Source organism: Phoxinus phoxinus, assembly GCF_949152265.1.
Source record: "Phoxinus phoxinus genome assembly, chromosome: 13".
Taxonomy (NCBI): Eukaryota; Metazoa; Chordata; class Actinopteri; order Cypriniformes; family Leuciscidae; genus Phoxinus; species Phoxinus phoxinus.
The window spans coordinates 24,439,723-24,457,056 of record NC_136888.1 but is presented as its reverse complement, the minus strand read 5'-3'; the positions used below and the strand labels follow the sequence as shown (position 1 = coordinate 24,457,056).

The 17,334-nt window shown below is 39.9% G+C and overlaps 1 protein-coding gene across 9 annotated transcripts in view; it reads left to right on the top strand.

The window, feature by feature from the left end:
- The window catches only part of esrrga (estrogen-related receptor gamma a), a 160,407-nt gene that overhangs the window by 76,248 nt on the left and 66,825 nt on the right, over positions 1–17,334 (top strand). For 4 of the 9 annotated variants that reach the window (XM_079632756.1, XM_079632755.1, XM_079632751.1 and 1 more), the window contains exon 1: positions 12,966–13,326. The exons of 4 other annotated variants lie outside the window; for them this stretch is intronic. In XM_079632756.1, the coding sequence (XP_079488882.1) occupies positions 13,271–13,326 (56 nt within the window). In that variant the 5' untranslated portion in view covers positions 12,966–13,270. Of the gene's footprint in view, positions 1–12,965; positions 13,331–17,334 lie in introns of those variants that run through there. One more of the 9 variants, XM_079632754.1, reaches the window with a different exon arrangement.

Here is a 17,334-nt window from a genome sequence, read left to right as displayed (position 1 = left end):
GGATGAGGGGGGAGGAAACTGTATTAGCTTCGAGTGAGAGGACATAACTGGATCTGTGGTCACTTCATGGAGGTGTGGCTGTGGGATTCTTCCCAGTGAGGTCAGGGTTTCCGTTGATACCGTTGAGTTAGAAATCGCTCTGGTTTATTGCCAATAATTAATAACACCTTCTGTATTTTATCTGCTAAAACTTTCTCATTTTAGTTTGTTAATATTAATGCAACAATAATAGTTTCCCCACAGTGCTTTGCGGCCCCAGTCCATCTTGATTTACTCATCTAAAGAGAGAAATGGAAGAAAAAAAGTAATATCATTGTCCATAAGTCACTGACATTGCTGGCGGAAAACTGTTTGTGAGCAGAGGAGTTGAGCTGTGGCAGTAAACTAGCGCAAACAGATTGACTTTAGTTGTTTACAGTGGCCCCTGGAACAAGGCTGTGCTACCGGTGCATTCTGGGTAGGTGTGTAAACACGGTTGTGTTTGTGTGAGTGTGCGTTTGGCTGTGCGAGTTTATCATAAAGCACGGCAGCTCTCCAGGTGCATATTAGTGATAAAGGAAGGTGAGGGGCTTTGTTTTTCTTTAACGAGCCGTCACACTCCATCGCCTACACCAAAGGGGTGATGGGTGGACTCTCTGAGACACATACACACAAACACAACCCGCAGAGGCCAGGATTGTGTGTGTACTGCAACGAAGAGGAGTCTTCAGCTGTTTTCAACTCTAAGCTTAAAACATACTTGAGTATGAAAGTATGCAAATACAGAAATGTGCATTGCAAGCACACATAATCCCTTTGTACATATTTAAAATTGTCGGTCCAAACCTGTGTGACTACAGGTCTGATTTTTTTTTTTTCACTTTTTTTTTTGTTGGTTTATCCCAGTATCAAAGCCTGTCATATGAAATACCAGTAACAGTCAGATTTATTTTTTATTAAACCTTTATTGAACATTTAGGCTAAATATATTAAAAAGATTTTAAAATAGTTTGCATAGATGTGTTGATTATCATATTTGATACATCAGGCTTTTGTGGCTCACATACCATGATATATGGAATATATGATATATTGGAGCTCATACAGAAGGAAAAAAATCTAAATTTTATTCACATGCCAAAACTATTCAGTAGCTTGTAATGTAAATCAAATACATCTTTATAACAGAATAGTAGACTACCTAGAATACATATAAATATTAGCTGTCACTCAGTTCACAGCAAAAAGACGTGTACCACGAACAGGATGTTTTTAGACTTATACAAAAATTACCTTTACTTGGTAAAAAAGTATAAACTATCAAATCAGACAACAGAAGGCTTGTGGAAGATTGTGTTCAAAAAGGGTTTTCAGCAAAGTTCTGATTGTTGATCATTTAGAGATTTAGTTCTTGCAGATTTTGCATATCAAATATGGTACTGCATGTTTTAGGGTTAATATGCAGACTATAATAAGACATTAGTTGCTAGTTGACATAAATGCCCGCTGTAGTGACACCTAAAAATTGAGCTTTCACATAATTGGGTTGCGTATGTTTCTTGTACACTACCGATCAAAAATGTGGGGTCAGTAGGATTTAAAAAAATAAATAAGTTAATACTTTTATTCAGCAAGGATACATTAAATTGCAAATCAAAAGTGACAGTCAAGTCTTCTATAATGTTACAACAGATTTCTATTATAACTACATGCTTTTGAACTTTATATTCATCAAAGAATACTGAAAAAGTGCATGAAGGTTTCCACAAAAAGGTTAAGCAGGCCTAACTAACTCGAGATAGAAACTCAAATTCGACTCAATTTGCACCAAATCTATGGCAGGGTTTTTAAAACAAATACATAGTGTAAATAAACATGTGCACATTGTATGACACATAGTATTTAGAAAATGACAACCAAAATATATGTGGAGAGTTGAAGTTTGACATTCTATAGTTAAGACATTATTTTAAACTTGGAATTATTTTACTTCCTACTTTCCAACTGGTAAAGTTTGGGCAAATCAATCAACCCAGACTTCAGTGAGAACCATGAATTTGACATAATTTCCAAAATGGCGGTGATTAAAGTGATACTCCATTGGTTATTCTCAAGTGGAGATTTGAGAATTCCATGTTCCAAGATTTCTATAATTCAGCATAACTGAACGCTTCAGAAGAGGTCAGAAGGGGAACATTTCTTGGTGATTCAAGCCTCAAACTTCACCTGGAACATGGCATTTCTTGGACTTTCCAACAAACTACCATGTGATTGCATACATGTAAGGTAATATTTACTGTTTATTTTGACATCCGTCTAGGCCCCTCAGATTACAGTGTAAATATGTGAGCAAAGAAATTACACGTCTCAGATTCCATCATGCTAAATTTTTTCCCTCCATGCTATTGTGATGCAACAGGCTCAATGACATTTCCTCCGAGGACTGGAGAGAGAAAGAGACAAGTGTGGCTCTTCACATTAATAGTCTTTTAAGCCACTAAATTATTTCTTTTATCTGCGGCACTTAGAGAGACTGAGGGATCTCCTTTATTAAAATGAGCAACGCTTTGAAAGAAAAGAAAAAAACTTAACAAATACAGACCCACGCAATCCCCGATGCGTTTCTCTCTCTTCCCCTTTGTCTAGCCTCAGTCATCTCTCTGTTTTCAAGCTTTGTGCTGCCCTGCTCTCCAGGTGTTTGATTTATTTATATATATTTCTGTGTTTTTGACAAAGTGTGTGCGTGCCGTAGAATCCTACCAAAAGAGCTGATGGTTCAGTGTGTGGGGGGTCCCAACGCTCGAGAGCAATAGCACTTCCAAACCCTTTTGTTGGAGTGTTTAGTACAGGTCGGTGTAGAAACAGGACCTGTGTATGGAGTGAGATTGTGTGTGTGTGTGTGTTAGAGAGAGAGAGAGAGACAGAGAGCGGGCTCCCGCAGGGCGTTGGGGGCCCTCATTAAGAATTCTCTCCCATGCAGCCTGGTCCTGGTGAAGCAGTATGAACATGTGGCTATAGTCTGGATTGAATCCGCCCACTAGCTCTCTCTGAGAAGTCAATTACCACTTCCATACAGGAGGGACTTTTATGAGAGAGAGAGAGAGTATATGTGTGTTTCTATCACTTTCTACTAGTGATTTTGCATAGAATTAGCATTAATTGTGATACTTTTTTTTATGTTGAATATAATAGAATAGAAAATAAGACAAATCAACTAAACAGTCTTCCGGACTTGCTTTCTATTCACTGCTATCTAAATTCACTTCTTTCTGATTAAATGATTGTTCACTCAAAAATGTAAATTATGCTATCATTTAGTCACGAACATGTTGCTCCAAATTTGTATGACTTTCTTTCTTCTGCGGAACATAATGGGCCTGTTTACTCCTGGTCACTTCGTGCGTTTTCTCTGATCGGATAGCTATCCGATCTTTTGAGACAGATTTAAATCCGATCGCTTAAATCACTTCAGGAGGTGGTCTGGGCTAGCCTGGCTCCGCCCTCCTACGTACTTCCACTCAATTATAATTGTCCTTCAGTCCGTCGTCTGGATTTGCGGTATATTCGTGGGTTTTCTCCGGTAAATTTTTTACCGGTCCAATCAGCGCACTAGTGCTTAGAACGATGACGTTGAGGTCGTGCGCTAGTTTGAGTTAAAATTTCGTCACGACCAAACGTTAGCAGTTGGTTATGGTCAGATCCAGAGTGGCTCTGGGCAGATCCAATAGTCTTAAACTTCAACAGAGTACCCGCTTTCAAGGAAGTTAACGCTTGTCAATGGAGAGTGGCCAGAGACTCTGTACAAATGCAATGTACGAGAGTCTGGTAGGACCAGGCTATGTCTGGGCCGCATTCTAGACGAAACTGGACAAGTGTAAATGCATCTGGTTGTTGAAACTACATATTTAAATATTACTCCTCCCAAAATGTAAAAAAAAAAAAAAACGTTTGAGAGCATTATAGCCAGATATGACGCCGCTACCGCTACACGCATTGCCGCAGATTAATTGATGTGTATCTCTTCAGCAAGCCAACTCACAAACTGCCACAAATAAAACAGAAAGTTGCAGACACTCAAAACACAATCATCTTCATTAAAAGAAGTGAGACTATAATCTTACCAGTGATGATGCCACTATTGTGGTCTTTAATCTTGAAATTAGCTGATGATGAATAAAATGCAGCATATCTGTTACTTTCGCTGACGTGAACTCCGTTAAATTTGCATATAGCTCGAGAAATCGGATTTATATCTGTTTTGCAGAGACACATTTATGTGGGCAATTGTGAAAGAAATTGAACATTGAATAAAGATGTTGAGGCTGTCTGGCTTCAAAATTACTAAAAGGTTGTTATAGAAATAGTCCATATAGCTTGTGTGCTATATTCAATTTCTTCTGAAGCTGTACTATAGCTTTACATTTACATTTGCTTTTTTGCATTTGGCAGACGCTTTTATCCAAAGCGACTTACATTGCATTCAAGGTACACATTTTACATTTTGTCAGTTCTTGCTATCCCCACGAACCCATGACCTTGGCGTTGCTAGTTCCAACGCTCTACTGTTTGAGCTACAGGAAATGTTTTATATGTGTGAAACATATAAAACATTTAGTTGACATGAGGGTGAGTAAAGGAAAGGTTCACGTCATAATTTAAAGTATTATTTGTGGTGAAATTGATACTGCCATTAGATCATGACACTTAATGAGATGTACTGTGATAATAGTGAAGCTCAGCTGAATCAGCAGGGAGTCATTTACATTGGTTTTGAGAAATAAGCAGAGTGTAACTGCTAAGTATCTTGAATGTGTCTATATATATTTCTGTCCTTTAAAGCGTAGATGGCTGATGTATTATTTTCAAATGTCAATATAGAATAACAGATTTTTGAATACACAGTTTTAGTCTATACATATCTTGATAACTTACTAACCTTCACTAAACAAAATCCAATATTCTGGTATTTCTGCAATCAGTGGTATAAAATAATTAACCGTAGATAATCGTATTATTCAAGACATTGCAACAGTATTTTTTTCTTCAGTAAAAACAACATTTGTTAAAGGGACAAATTAAAACAATAAACATGTTGAACAACTATATTTTTAGAGATTGGGGGGTTAACATTTTAATTCATGTATTATATAAAATAATTGATATTAAAATAATTAATCTGCTGAAATAGCATGAATATGCAAAAAGTAGGCTATGTTAGATTGTGATAGTCTGCTGCATCCTCATCTACTCAGCGCTCATACAGTAGGTGCTGTTATCTCACATTTGCATATTTCCTTTAATGGATTGGCCTTTAAAATAGCACAAAAATCATGTGCAAATAAATGGTGCTATCAACAGACACAATCCATTCTTAGTGAATTCACCTCATAGAACTGCAGTATGCTGTAAATGTAAAGCATATTATGTGCTCATAATTAGCTATTAATCCCTGGTTAGTGTACTGTACACCTGTCCTTACTTTCCCTCTCCCTGTGTGAATCCCTGTGACCTACCCCTAATGGAGAAGGACGACCTGGCGAGCCACCTCGCAAAGGCCAGCAAATGTGGTCGCCTTTCCTCCAAAGGGCAGATCCACGTGTTAACGGAGCGGGAGATCTTCTCTAAATCCCCGCAGCTTTGAGGAACAGCTGCGGGCAGAAGCACAGGGCTCTGTATGGGCTGAGGGGTGTCACTGTCTTGAGCTGAACCAAAACTGAGAGGTGAAGACAGGGATGGAAAGTTGGACGGTCACATGCTTTGTAATGACAGGAAGAGTCACATGTGTGATTGAATTCTATCTTTGATTGTGAGGGTTATGTAATGTATTTGGAAGGAGAAGTTGCAAATGGGTTCAGATTAGAGGGTTAGTTTACCCAAACATGAACATCCTGTCATTTACTCATTCTCATGTTGTTCAAACCGCTGTATCACTATTTCTTTTGTAGAGCACACAAGGAGAAGTTTAGCAAAATGTCAGCGCTGCTCTTTTTTGCTTGAAATGGGAATGAGAATGGTGATTTATACTGTGCAGAAAGGAGAGTAGCCCATAAATTATATTAAACTGTTATGACTAAGATGACAGTTTTATGACCTGTGAGACTTATTTGATGCTTAAACATTTTCTTATATCACCCACAATTGGCAGAAATGGAAGAAAGTGTGTCATTTCTGTGCCTCTATGGCGCCAAACAGAATTACTATATGGAGTGTTTGTAGTGCAAAAATGACTTGTCTTTTTTAATCCAGAAGATGTGTAGTATTATTTTCTATTCATATCAGTGCCTCAAAATAATAACACTGGATGTCACTGACAAACTCAAGCGACCAGACGCTTGAAATCTTGTGGTAAATAAACACCCGGCCCGCAGTGTGGTGCTGAGAAGCTTTGGCATGATGAGAGTGATGTGGTTAAACAGGCCATGCTGACGTGATGGCAGCTCTCCATTCAGAACAGGGCCTGAGAGGCCAAGGCCACAGCCTGGCTGAGCAGGGACACTTTCAATAGGAATATTTAATTAGTCCACCATCATTTCAATCATTTATTTTTTTACTTTTTTTATTTTATCATTTAGCCCCATATATATATATATATATATATAGTGGTAGGCCACGTAATTTCACAGAGCGGGGTCGGCGCATGCTGAGGCGCACAGTGCGGAGAAGTCGGCAACTTTCTGCTGAGTCAATAGCTACAGACCTCCTAACGTCGTGTGGCCTTCAGATTAGTGCAAGAACAGTGCGTAGAGAGCTTCATGGTATTGGGTATCCATGGCAGAGCAGCTGCATCAAAGCCTTACATCACCAAGTGCAATGCAAAGTGTTGAATGCAGTGGTGTAAAGCACGCCGCCACTGGACTCTAGAGCAGTGGAGACGTATTCTCTGGAGTGACGAATCATGCTTCCCTGTCTGGCAATCCGATGGACGGGTCTGGCTTTGGCAGTTGCCAGGAGAACATTTTGCCAAGTGTAAAGTTTGGTGGAGGGGGGATTTTGGTGTGGGTTTGTTTTTCAGGGGGTGGGCATGGCCCTTTAATTCCAGTGAAAGGAACTCTTAATGCTCCAGCATAGCAAGACATTTTGGACAATTTCATGCTCCCAACTTTGTGGGAACAGTTTGGGGTTGGCCCAACATGTCCACAAAGTAATTTTATACTTTGTTTTTAATTCAAGCTTTTTAATGCAGCCTTAGAATCAGTGGCAAGAACACAGCGAGGTTCATCCAGGTGCACCACGCACACATATAACTCTCTGAGACAGCAGTATTTTGTGCTCATGTTTACTCAAGCTTATCTTACATTGAAAAAAAAAAGTGTGCAGGAATGACAACCATTTCATGCACTGTACTGTCTCTATTTCTGCTCAAAGTATATCAGTTATGCTGGTCATGAATTAAAAGTAAACGTGATCCCAGCAGACCTGGAGAATGACGGAGGGTGTCTTAATTGTAACTATAGATAAGAATAAGACAGGTCTTGATCCTTTTCAGACATGGTGAACTGCAAATACCATCAGTTAAAGGGTGCTTTAATGGGCTAATGTGTATCGCATATCAGAGCTCTGGTTATCTGTTCTGGATTTTTATATTTATTTGCAGTTTATTTAGGGTGTCCTGCGTGTAGTCAGACTGCTAAAGAAATTCAAGAGGAGAGAGAAGAGGGTGGAAACAGGAAACAGCAGTGGCCATATCAAAGAGAGGTTAGCAAATGCTGCACATTGGGCTTGCCGCTGTCCCTGGAGCCCCCGCTAGCCTGTTATCACCCTGCCAAGCAGGGGGGCTTTGAAATTGGCACTTTCCTTCATGTGACAATTGTACCTGCTGATAGACCATTAGATTACTTAGATATTCACTGATTCGCTACCATATTAACCTTGTGTTGCTTTCCCCTTCATAACAGTTGTTTCATAGGGCAGTTTTACTCACCCACCCAAGTCTTTTGAAAGTGGTGCCGTAGCAGTTATTTAAACCAACCTTTTGGTGCCCTGGAATTGACGTGTGTGTGTGTGTGTGTGTGTGTGTGTGTGTGTGTGTGTGTGTGTGTGTGTGTGTGTGTGTGTGTGTGTGTGTGTGTGTGTGTGTGTGTGTGTGTGTGTATGTGTGGTATGGAGTGAAAGAAAGGGGTTTGACAACATCGTCTCATTATACTTGAAATAAAATGCATATTTGAAACATCATATAGCTGTTTTTAGTTCATTTGGTGAATTTAAATTAATATTACAACTGAAAAGGCAGTGTATGATGCGTTGGAAATGTAGGACCTACAGGTTATTGATATCTGTATTTTCTATTGCATAAATAAATAATATGTATTAATCAGATTTGTTGTTAAACATTTCCATTCTTAAGAAATATTTGATGGCTAAAACAAATTCCTGTATTGTATTTGAAATTGATATTTTTGGTGTCTCAACTGTAATAAATCATAGTATCTAACAATTTTGCCAAATGATTTACTAATATTTACTAATTAACTTAATACAAATTATGATGAGTTTGATTATATAAGGTTTGACTTAAAATGTCAGAATCAAGGGAAAATCTGTCTAAAATTTACAATTTATTTAATTTATTGTTTGACTTTAGTACAGTTAATGTAATCATAATATTAGTATAATTCCATATTGTTACTATGCATTTAAATGAATATTTTCACATCTTAATTCTGAGCCCTAAAATATTCCTTCATGTACTTGTATGACAAGGCAATTCAGACCACAGTGGCAGCCATAAATATATCCATTCTGTGACAGCGCTGGGGTAAAACAACAGAGGACAAACACACATACACACAGATGAGCTCTCCGCTCATCAGACAAACCGCACACACACACACACAGACACACGCGCTGACCACCGCACAGCCAGTAGCTCCCTCTGTTGACCACTGCTGAACTGCAGACTGAAGGGCTCTCCCGGCACACAGCTGCCAACCTGCCTTTGTGTCCCCGTCAAGACGCAATACAAGAGCACTGCAGCACTCTCATATGACAGGCACAAACACGCACACTTTTCAGTCTATTTTCTCTAGCGAGGGACATTGAGTTTCTGAGTTTGAGGAAGCAGAAGCAGATATTAGAAGAATATTTTTTCTATTTGATGCTTTGCTTGATAGCAGCACGTTTAGGAATCTATGCAAGTGTAAGTTGTCACGTGGTGACTTAAACAGTGCTTCCACATTTTCCATGTCTATCACATAAATACACAATAAGTCAGACATTATTCATAACAATTTTTTTTAAACAAGCTATTTATGTATATTTAATACTTAATAAAGTATAAAGTAAAGATAAAATAATAATAATAATATAAAAATATGTTTTATTTTGTATATATATTTATAAATATGTTATTACCTATTACTCTCTTTTTAAATGAACATGAATATAAAAACATTAGATTTATGCTGTTTTTTGTTTGTTTGTAGTACAGTTCTCTTGCTCAGCTCGAAAGCTTTCACTCTGAGACGCCCTGTACTGACCCGAGTGGCTACAAATAAGCATCCTGGCTCTTGAATTTATTACAGCCCTATTTTTGACAAGTTGATTTTAAACAACTCCAGCGGCGGGCGCATTGACTGTATGCTCGGCGGCTGGTCGGCTGACATGTGACCTAAGTGAACTTGCCCTCTCCTATTGACTGCCGTGATTGATGCTCTGCCAAGCTAGCCCTGATAATTCTTAGCCACATGTCAACAGCCAGTGACCAAAAGGGTCATCCCTGTCTTTAACATTTCACACACACAAATAAAAAACACACACATGCTCTCACGCCCACGTACACACGCACAAACGCTTACAAAAGCCAGCCTGGAGTCTTTTCATATCCTTTTTGAGACTTTGCACACCCGTCCTTGCTAGCGCCTAATGCGTTTTGTTTTTACATCTCAGAGCTCGTCTTTCAATCTGCCGGCTTGTGAATTGAATGCTCGTCCGTCTCTTGTGGCAGAACGGGATTCGGTTTGAAAGCGAGACGTGGCTCGTTGTAAAACACACACCGTCGGAACAATGGATGCAGAGGGGCTGTGCTAAAACTGCTAATGAAAAAGATGGGCAGCTATTGACACGTATCGACAGCCGCTTCAATCAGCGCAGACTAGTCGTGCATACTTAAGTTCAAATGTATTCAGCGGGGCAGCAGGGATTAAAGGCTGTTAATGGCAGCGTGTAGTAGCGAAGCCAGGCTCGATTCTGAATAACTTTATGGTGCGAAGAGCGCATTGTTGTCATGCTTAAACTTAATGTTGTTAGCATCTTGCTATCAACGTCAGATTTACCACAATTTTTGTTGTATGTAGAGGGGGTGACAGAAGTCTGGAGTGATGATTTGGGTCTTTCCAGCCCCACGTGGCCAGTGTTTGGGGGAATGGCTGTCCATTCAGCACAGATATGGAAATGTGACCTAAAGGGGGGTTTGTCAAAAGCAGCCGGGCCACTGTAATTGAATCAATACGTCCGGACACAACACTGCACCCCTGCTGTGAAGCCCAAATAAAAAAAGCACATCGCCTGTGCACAAAAAAAACACACAAAAAAACTTTGTCTGCTAGTATGAACATTTGCTTTGCTTTGATTCAGGTTTGATTCACTTTAACCTTTTTCTCTACATGCTTTTAAAGCAAGACCATACATTTTTAATGTGGCCATCTATTTGATTTCCTCTTTTTCCTTTTTGACAGTCTCAGTGTGCATCTTAGTTGCTCAAGTATGAGCAGATAAGTTTTGTCTGTTAGCTCCTGCGCTCAGCATTTGATCTACGTGGATCTCAATATGAGGAATGTTTGTTGGTCTCATGGGACCCGAGTGAACACAGGTATCCCTCCAATCTCCATTCAAACATTACGGCTGTTCCCGTTCCCCTCATCCTCTTCATTTCCGTTTGTCACAGTGCAATTAAAACAGTTTCAAATGGCAGTCGGCTGCCTGTCGTTTACACACAACGCTTTGAAACCGCTGCTTTAGTATTTTTTAATCATGTGCCTTGTTTTTGTGGTGCAAAGATTGCAGAGACTGTACATTGTTTAAAAGCAGACAGATGAATAAATTAAGCAAATGTAACTTTCGATGTGTGAGTGTGTGTGTGCGCGTACTGGCCGGCTGAAAACAGTAGAGTGTTATTTCGAAACTCCTTTGTTAGACCCAGGGCGTCCTTCAGCAATGGCAGCAGACTCCCATGTAATAAAAATAATCTTCTTGCAGTCTTTTACATTTCTCTGGAAACAAAGCTATGCGATTCTGATCGTTCAAACGCATTTCCTTTTCTTTTTCCTGCCCATCTGTTATTCAAAGGGAAAAGCCAGAATTTCACTCAGTTGTGTCTATATGTGCCATATCAAGCTTTTTCTTTCTTTGTGCAGTTTAGAAGTAGATCTTATTTCCCCGAAAGATATTAGTTTCCAGTGATGTGTGCGTTGCATTGATCTGCGCCTCTTTATTGTTGATGTGCATCTCTCATTCGATATATCTTACTCTACACAACGCACCTGCTGCCTACCTGAGCCTTAATAGATGTTTGTAAGAAAAATTATATATATATATATATATATATATATATATAGTTATTATTTTTGTAAGTTATTTTTTTTTAAATATAGATGTTTTATGAATGTGTTTTAAGCAATGAAATGACAATGACTACTGAAATTTAAATATTAATAAAAATAATAATAATAAATATATATTTTTAGAATAAGGATTGTTGAAAATAGCAAAGATAAACAACTACTTGCAACTATTGAGTTATTTCTTCATTAAATATGTTCTTTGTTTTCAGTTTATTAAAAAAAATATTGTTACAATTTATTTGTTTAAAGTTTGAGTGCTTTGTGAATTAATTTGTATTTATTATTATTATTATTTTTTTATAATTGTTGAAATGTTAAAAAATAAAAGTGTAGAAAAGGATAAATTACTTCATGTTTATTAACAGAATTAAACTGTTAATATAAATCAAGTCAATCAAAGAAATCTAGTTTTGTATGTGAGGTCCTGGGAACAGGTTTAGTTTAGTTTCATAGACCCAAGGCAAGCATTTTAAAGAGATGTCTGCCTCCAAAATCCCCACAAGTTTGAAATATGAAAGACCGTCAGATGCAATTTCTGTGGCGGCGTGGTGGGGCAGGCACAATGGTTTGTGGGCCGGTGCGGCACCTGAATTTTCTTATCAGTGGGGAATTGCAGTGTGCTGAGATGCCAGCAATATCTTCCCTGCTGCTGCTGGAAATGCAGCGAGCCGGTGACACACGCGTAAACATACACACGTACTTGCGAACCGCGCGTGCCAGCAGCCTGGATGCCCCGCAAATGTGGCTCAATCATTCTAGAACAAAGGGGTGCCTTTGATCTTTCCTCGCTGTATCTGTCAGTGATGTGGTCACGGTAGCGTGTGTCCACTCCCTCACTTCCACATTTGCTCTGATGGGCCGCTGTTATGATGTTGCGGTGGATTGCTACGGGTTTAAGGACTGTATTGCTTCCAATTTCCCTGTTTCCACTTACTTAAAGTCCACGACAGTATTCGCAACCCGAAAACAAAAATATATATTTTTCCTTACAGTAGAACAAACAGTACTTTTAAATTCAAACTCACTGATTGTTTATAACGCATACATTTTTTTAATGTTCTCCGTGCAGGTGGAAGGAAGAAACAAACGACGGGCGGATGCAAAGCGAACGGCAAGCGGCTTCATTCACAATGTTTTGTATCAACAAAGTGAGCGGTTTTATCTCCGCACTTGACAGCGCGAGCCGATAAGCATTGCTGAGGGAGAGACGCGGGCTGCTTCTTTAAACCCTCTCTCACCCCCACTTTCCCTCTCATTACACCACTCCCCCTCCCTCCCTCCTTCTCTCTCTCTCTCTCTTTCTCTCTCTCGCTCGCTCGCTCTTTGTCTTTCCCCTCCCCTCTCTCCCTGCTCCGTCTCTCTGTGGGCGCAGACACTACCCTGTCTCACTCCAATTGGCTGGGAAGCCACCAATCTGGCATCCGGGAGGGCCGGGGGGACTGCATATGCAAAGCCCTGCTTCATATTAATGAGCAGCAATCGTGGCTTTAAGTCCTTGATTAGAAGAGTGCAAGAGCTTTTGGTCCCAACTGGCTGTGCCTATAGGCTGTCACCGGGAGAACGGTCCTGTTAATTGCACTGCTCAGTCACGGAAGGGAGAGAGAAGAGGAGGAGGTACAGAGAGAGAGAGAGAGAGAGAGAGAAAGAGGAGCGGAGACAGAGAAGCCAGAGTGAGAGAGAGAAAACTTTAATTTATAGAAGAGGTTTGCTCAAACGATGATCGCAGAGCGCACATGGATTCGGTAGAACTTTCGCTCCCTGAGTGTTTTTCCCTGCACTCCGATCAACAGTAGGTACATTTTCATTTCTTGTACTTCTACTTATAGTTATGTATCTGGCTAGACTGTTTGTTTTGTCTGTAGTTCCTGTCCTGGCAGTGTGTTTGTGTTTGTTTGTTTGTGTGTTTATGTGTGCATGTGGCCACCGTAGTCCTCCTTGTCAAGGTTGTTTTTGCTGTCAGGTAGCGTCTGGAGCTGTGTGTGCGTACTTAGGTCGTGCCGGTAGCTGACGGCTTATCCACTATTACAGCAATCTGTGTCCGCTTTGACAGGACAGAGAGTGTTTTGTGTAAATCATTAGGAGTGTGTGGCGGAAAACAACACGAGAGAGAGTGCAGAGGGAGGAGGGGAAGACGAAAGCCATGGGATGGAAGGGAGAAAACGGTCTTAGGTGGCTTGCATCGCAGACCGGTCGCACAGCATGTGGCCCGCTAAATGTATTAAAGACGGTGTGCTGGATCAGAGAGAGAGAGAGAGAGAGAGAGAGAGAAAGGGAAGGAGGGAGGGATTGAGTGTGCGGGGCACGAGCGGACGGTCCAGGAGCCGGTACAGAGAACAGCTCCTTAGCTTCGTATTTATCCCTGTCCCGCTCCCTTCTGTCAGCACAGAGCGAGGAAACGTGAATACACTGATTTAGATGTCAAGCACTGTGCTGACGGTTTTATTCTAGACTTTTATTCTGTTCTAAATACCAGCTATTTTATTTAGTTGTTTGGCTAAATCATGCTTTTATAAAATCACCTGAGATAAAAGCTAAAAATTCTATATTTTATGTGAGACAGTTAAAACATGCATAGTGGGTCTTGAAAAAACTATAAATTTCATAAAACAATTATCAAAAATAATAATCGTTTTAAAAATAAAACTTGTATATACCTTTAAATCATGCCTGCTCGTAAAAAAGGTGCATTATTTCGTCAATCTTTGCGTTCTGAATCGGACAAAATAGTGATGTAGCAGAACAAGTGCACGTACAAGTTTGATTAAAGAAACAACAGAACTATTAACCTCTGCCCTGTGCTGCATATGAATACTGATAAGAAAAATAGGCTGTGAACTGACAACACCTACAGGATGAAGAAAAGGGAAAAAAAGACACATAGAGACTGAGAAGGGTCAGAAAGATCACAAACAGGTAACCATCCTGGTCTCCTAAAACCTTCAGCCACCGTCCTGCAAAGTACAACACACCAGCAGCAGCTCAACTTCTTCCTGAACGCTTGTGCGATTTATAAACACACCTGAAGAACATATGCTAGCGTAGTTGTGAAAGTCAATTTATTTCGGGAAGTTTGAGATTTGAAATATCCTATGTTGTGGGAATGACAGCAGTCGTGTGGATGTGCTGGCACACACCCTGCACAGGATCATTAGATTGACTGGATTATTGAGACTCATGAAAGGAAATTCGGAGATAAGAGTGTCGGTTCCTCACAGCCTTTTAGCCATTTGGCGCTCGCTCGCTGTTTGATCTTTATTTTAACACAAATTGACTACCGAGATTCTAATTAGTATATTAATGATGGTAATAACAACAAGTGCTGGTTTAGCTATTATCATAATTACAGACTCTCACCGTCTGCATGTACATTTACATCTGCACGCTCATTTTAATATTTACATTCACAGTTGGAGATATTATGGAGCGTGTTTGACTGTCTTTTTGGATTATCTTAATTATGATCGTAACGTTTACATCTTTAGAATTTTTTTTATTATTATTAAATAATATCATTACTATTGCTATTATTATTTAGATATTAGTTTATCAAATTATTTTGGATTTCTAAATGTTAATTGGGTTTTTTATTTTTAAAAAGGAAGATTTTTTGTTGACAGATTTTTTTTTAAACAAAAAATATATTTTAATAAATTTTAATTTGTTTCATACACTATATAATTTGTTTTAAATATGACACATGTTTTTACACATATGTGGTGTACAACTTTGATTGTTCAGCGTGTTTGTTTTGTTAAACGAACGAACGAGGACATTTATAAGACGTACAAATTTACGTGAAGAAAATCATGAAGCTTTTCAAAAGATTGTCATAAAATTACATGCATGCTTTTTATAATTGTTCGCATTTGAATTTTTACTCAAAACCTTTAGTACATTTTTGGAATGTACATATATATAAAAAAAGAAACAATTTTGAAGCAAAGAGGAGAGGAGGGAAATTACATCAAAGCTTAATGCTTGACATTTTTTAATTTCACCGGAAGCAAGCAGTCAGCTTTTTAAAGGCAATGGAGTGTGAATGTCCACTGGAAGTGCGGGTGTCATGTGTGTAAAATCACTGCTGGCCTGCAGTGGGCTGAATAGTTCAGCTCAGAATCGTGCAGAAGGTGTCTGAGCGTTCACTCATGCATGTTCAACCTTTTGTCGCTTTTGCGGATGATTTTAAAACACCAAACCCCCCCTGTGGCCCTTGAAGAAAACTTGATTTTGCGTTTTCCTTTCACCCGTCCATACTCCCCTCTCTCTCTCTCTCTCTCTCTCTCTCTCTCTCTTTCTCTCTCTCTCTCTGTCTCTCTCACTTTCTCTCTCTCTGTCTCTCTCTCTCTTTCTCTCTCTCTCTCTCTCTCTCTCTCTCTCTCTCTTGTACGAGAGGCGAATGAAACCCCAGAGGCTGGGATCAGCAGGAATAAAGAGAGATTGTGTAAATTAAATTCCATTTAATCTCCTTATAAAATCATTTACTTAATTCATCTGTCAAATGATGTCAATATGCACAGCGCAGATTTATTTATTCTGCCATGTGTGGTGTGTGTGTGTGTGTGTGCGGGGAGGCCTTTGTTGCCGTTCAGCCCTGATTTGGCTCCATCCCATTCCCCTGTGTGAGAGGTGTCGTGGCTCGTCCTGCATGTCTTTCTCTTTCCGTGGCCCCTTGTCGATTACTGTCTGGACACTCTTTGTCTTTACGCTGTCCTGCTTATTGGAGACAGAGCATTGCCACTTCCCCTTATTTGAAGGGGTCTGAGGCATTCCAAGGGTAATTAACTCCAGTTAAAAGAGAGCCCCCCTCCCTCCCGGCCCTTCCAGCGGCCTGTCATTCAGGAGAAAAGAGAGGCCGGAGGGGGGGCTGTAAGGAAAAAAGGGAAGCTATATTTTTGCCCTTTTGTTGAAAAGTGCAATAAGTGGCCCGTCGGACGGACGCACACACTCGTGTGAAACGGTCGCACGCAGGTGCCGTGCACATGAAAACACACGGCCGGCCGTGCGCGCAGGAGCCTGATGATGCAGTTGTCAATTTGTGTGATTTATGCATCAATCCATCAGGATTTTCCGAATGCAGTGCGGCAATTTTTTTTACGAGAAGTTAAATAAGGGTTTTAACAGGGCCCACGCCAGCTGAGACTCGCTCGTGTGCGTCAAAAAAACGACCCACTGCCATTAGCGATTAGACCCCTGCATTCGTGCTTTATTCTTTTCTTTAAATGCAATTCTTAGACCTTCATTTCCCCTTTGCTCCTGTCTTTATTTTGCGAATGATTCGGCCTGCTGCGTGCCAGAGAGTGGCAGAGCAGGCGCGGGCCGGCTGAGAGCCTGTAGGATACAGTTACAGCAGGTCAATAGGGAGTGTGGTCACTCCAGAAGCAGGAGGGTCCACGAGGGCTAGATAAGGGTGTAAAAATAGTGCTTTTAGCCACTGCGTTTTCCACCGGCTCCCAGCAGACTCACCGTTTGTCTCTCGGCATGCGGATAGCTTTCCTGATTCTGTTTTCTCTTCCTGTTTAGTTGTTTCTCACCAGAAGATGCATTGCAACAAATGAATGTCTTTTTTGTGGTGGTTTTATATGTAAAAAATATAATAGTATAAAATGATTTTAGAAGTAGATTAGGACAGTATATAAGTGATAGGAGAAAATTATAAATATAAGATGAAAACCATTTTTTATGGTACTGTGATACGAGCATTTGCATTTGTCTGTTATTGATCATGTGTGTCTATACATAGGTGTGATAGTATAGGATGTTAGAAATTCCAGATGAGTAAAGTTTTTCCAGCTCTAGT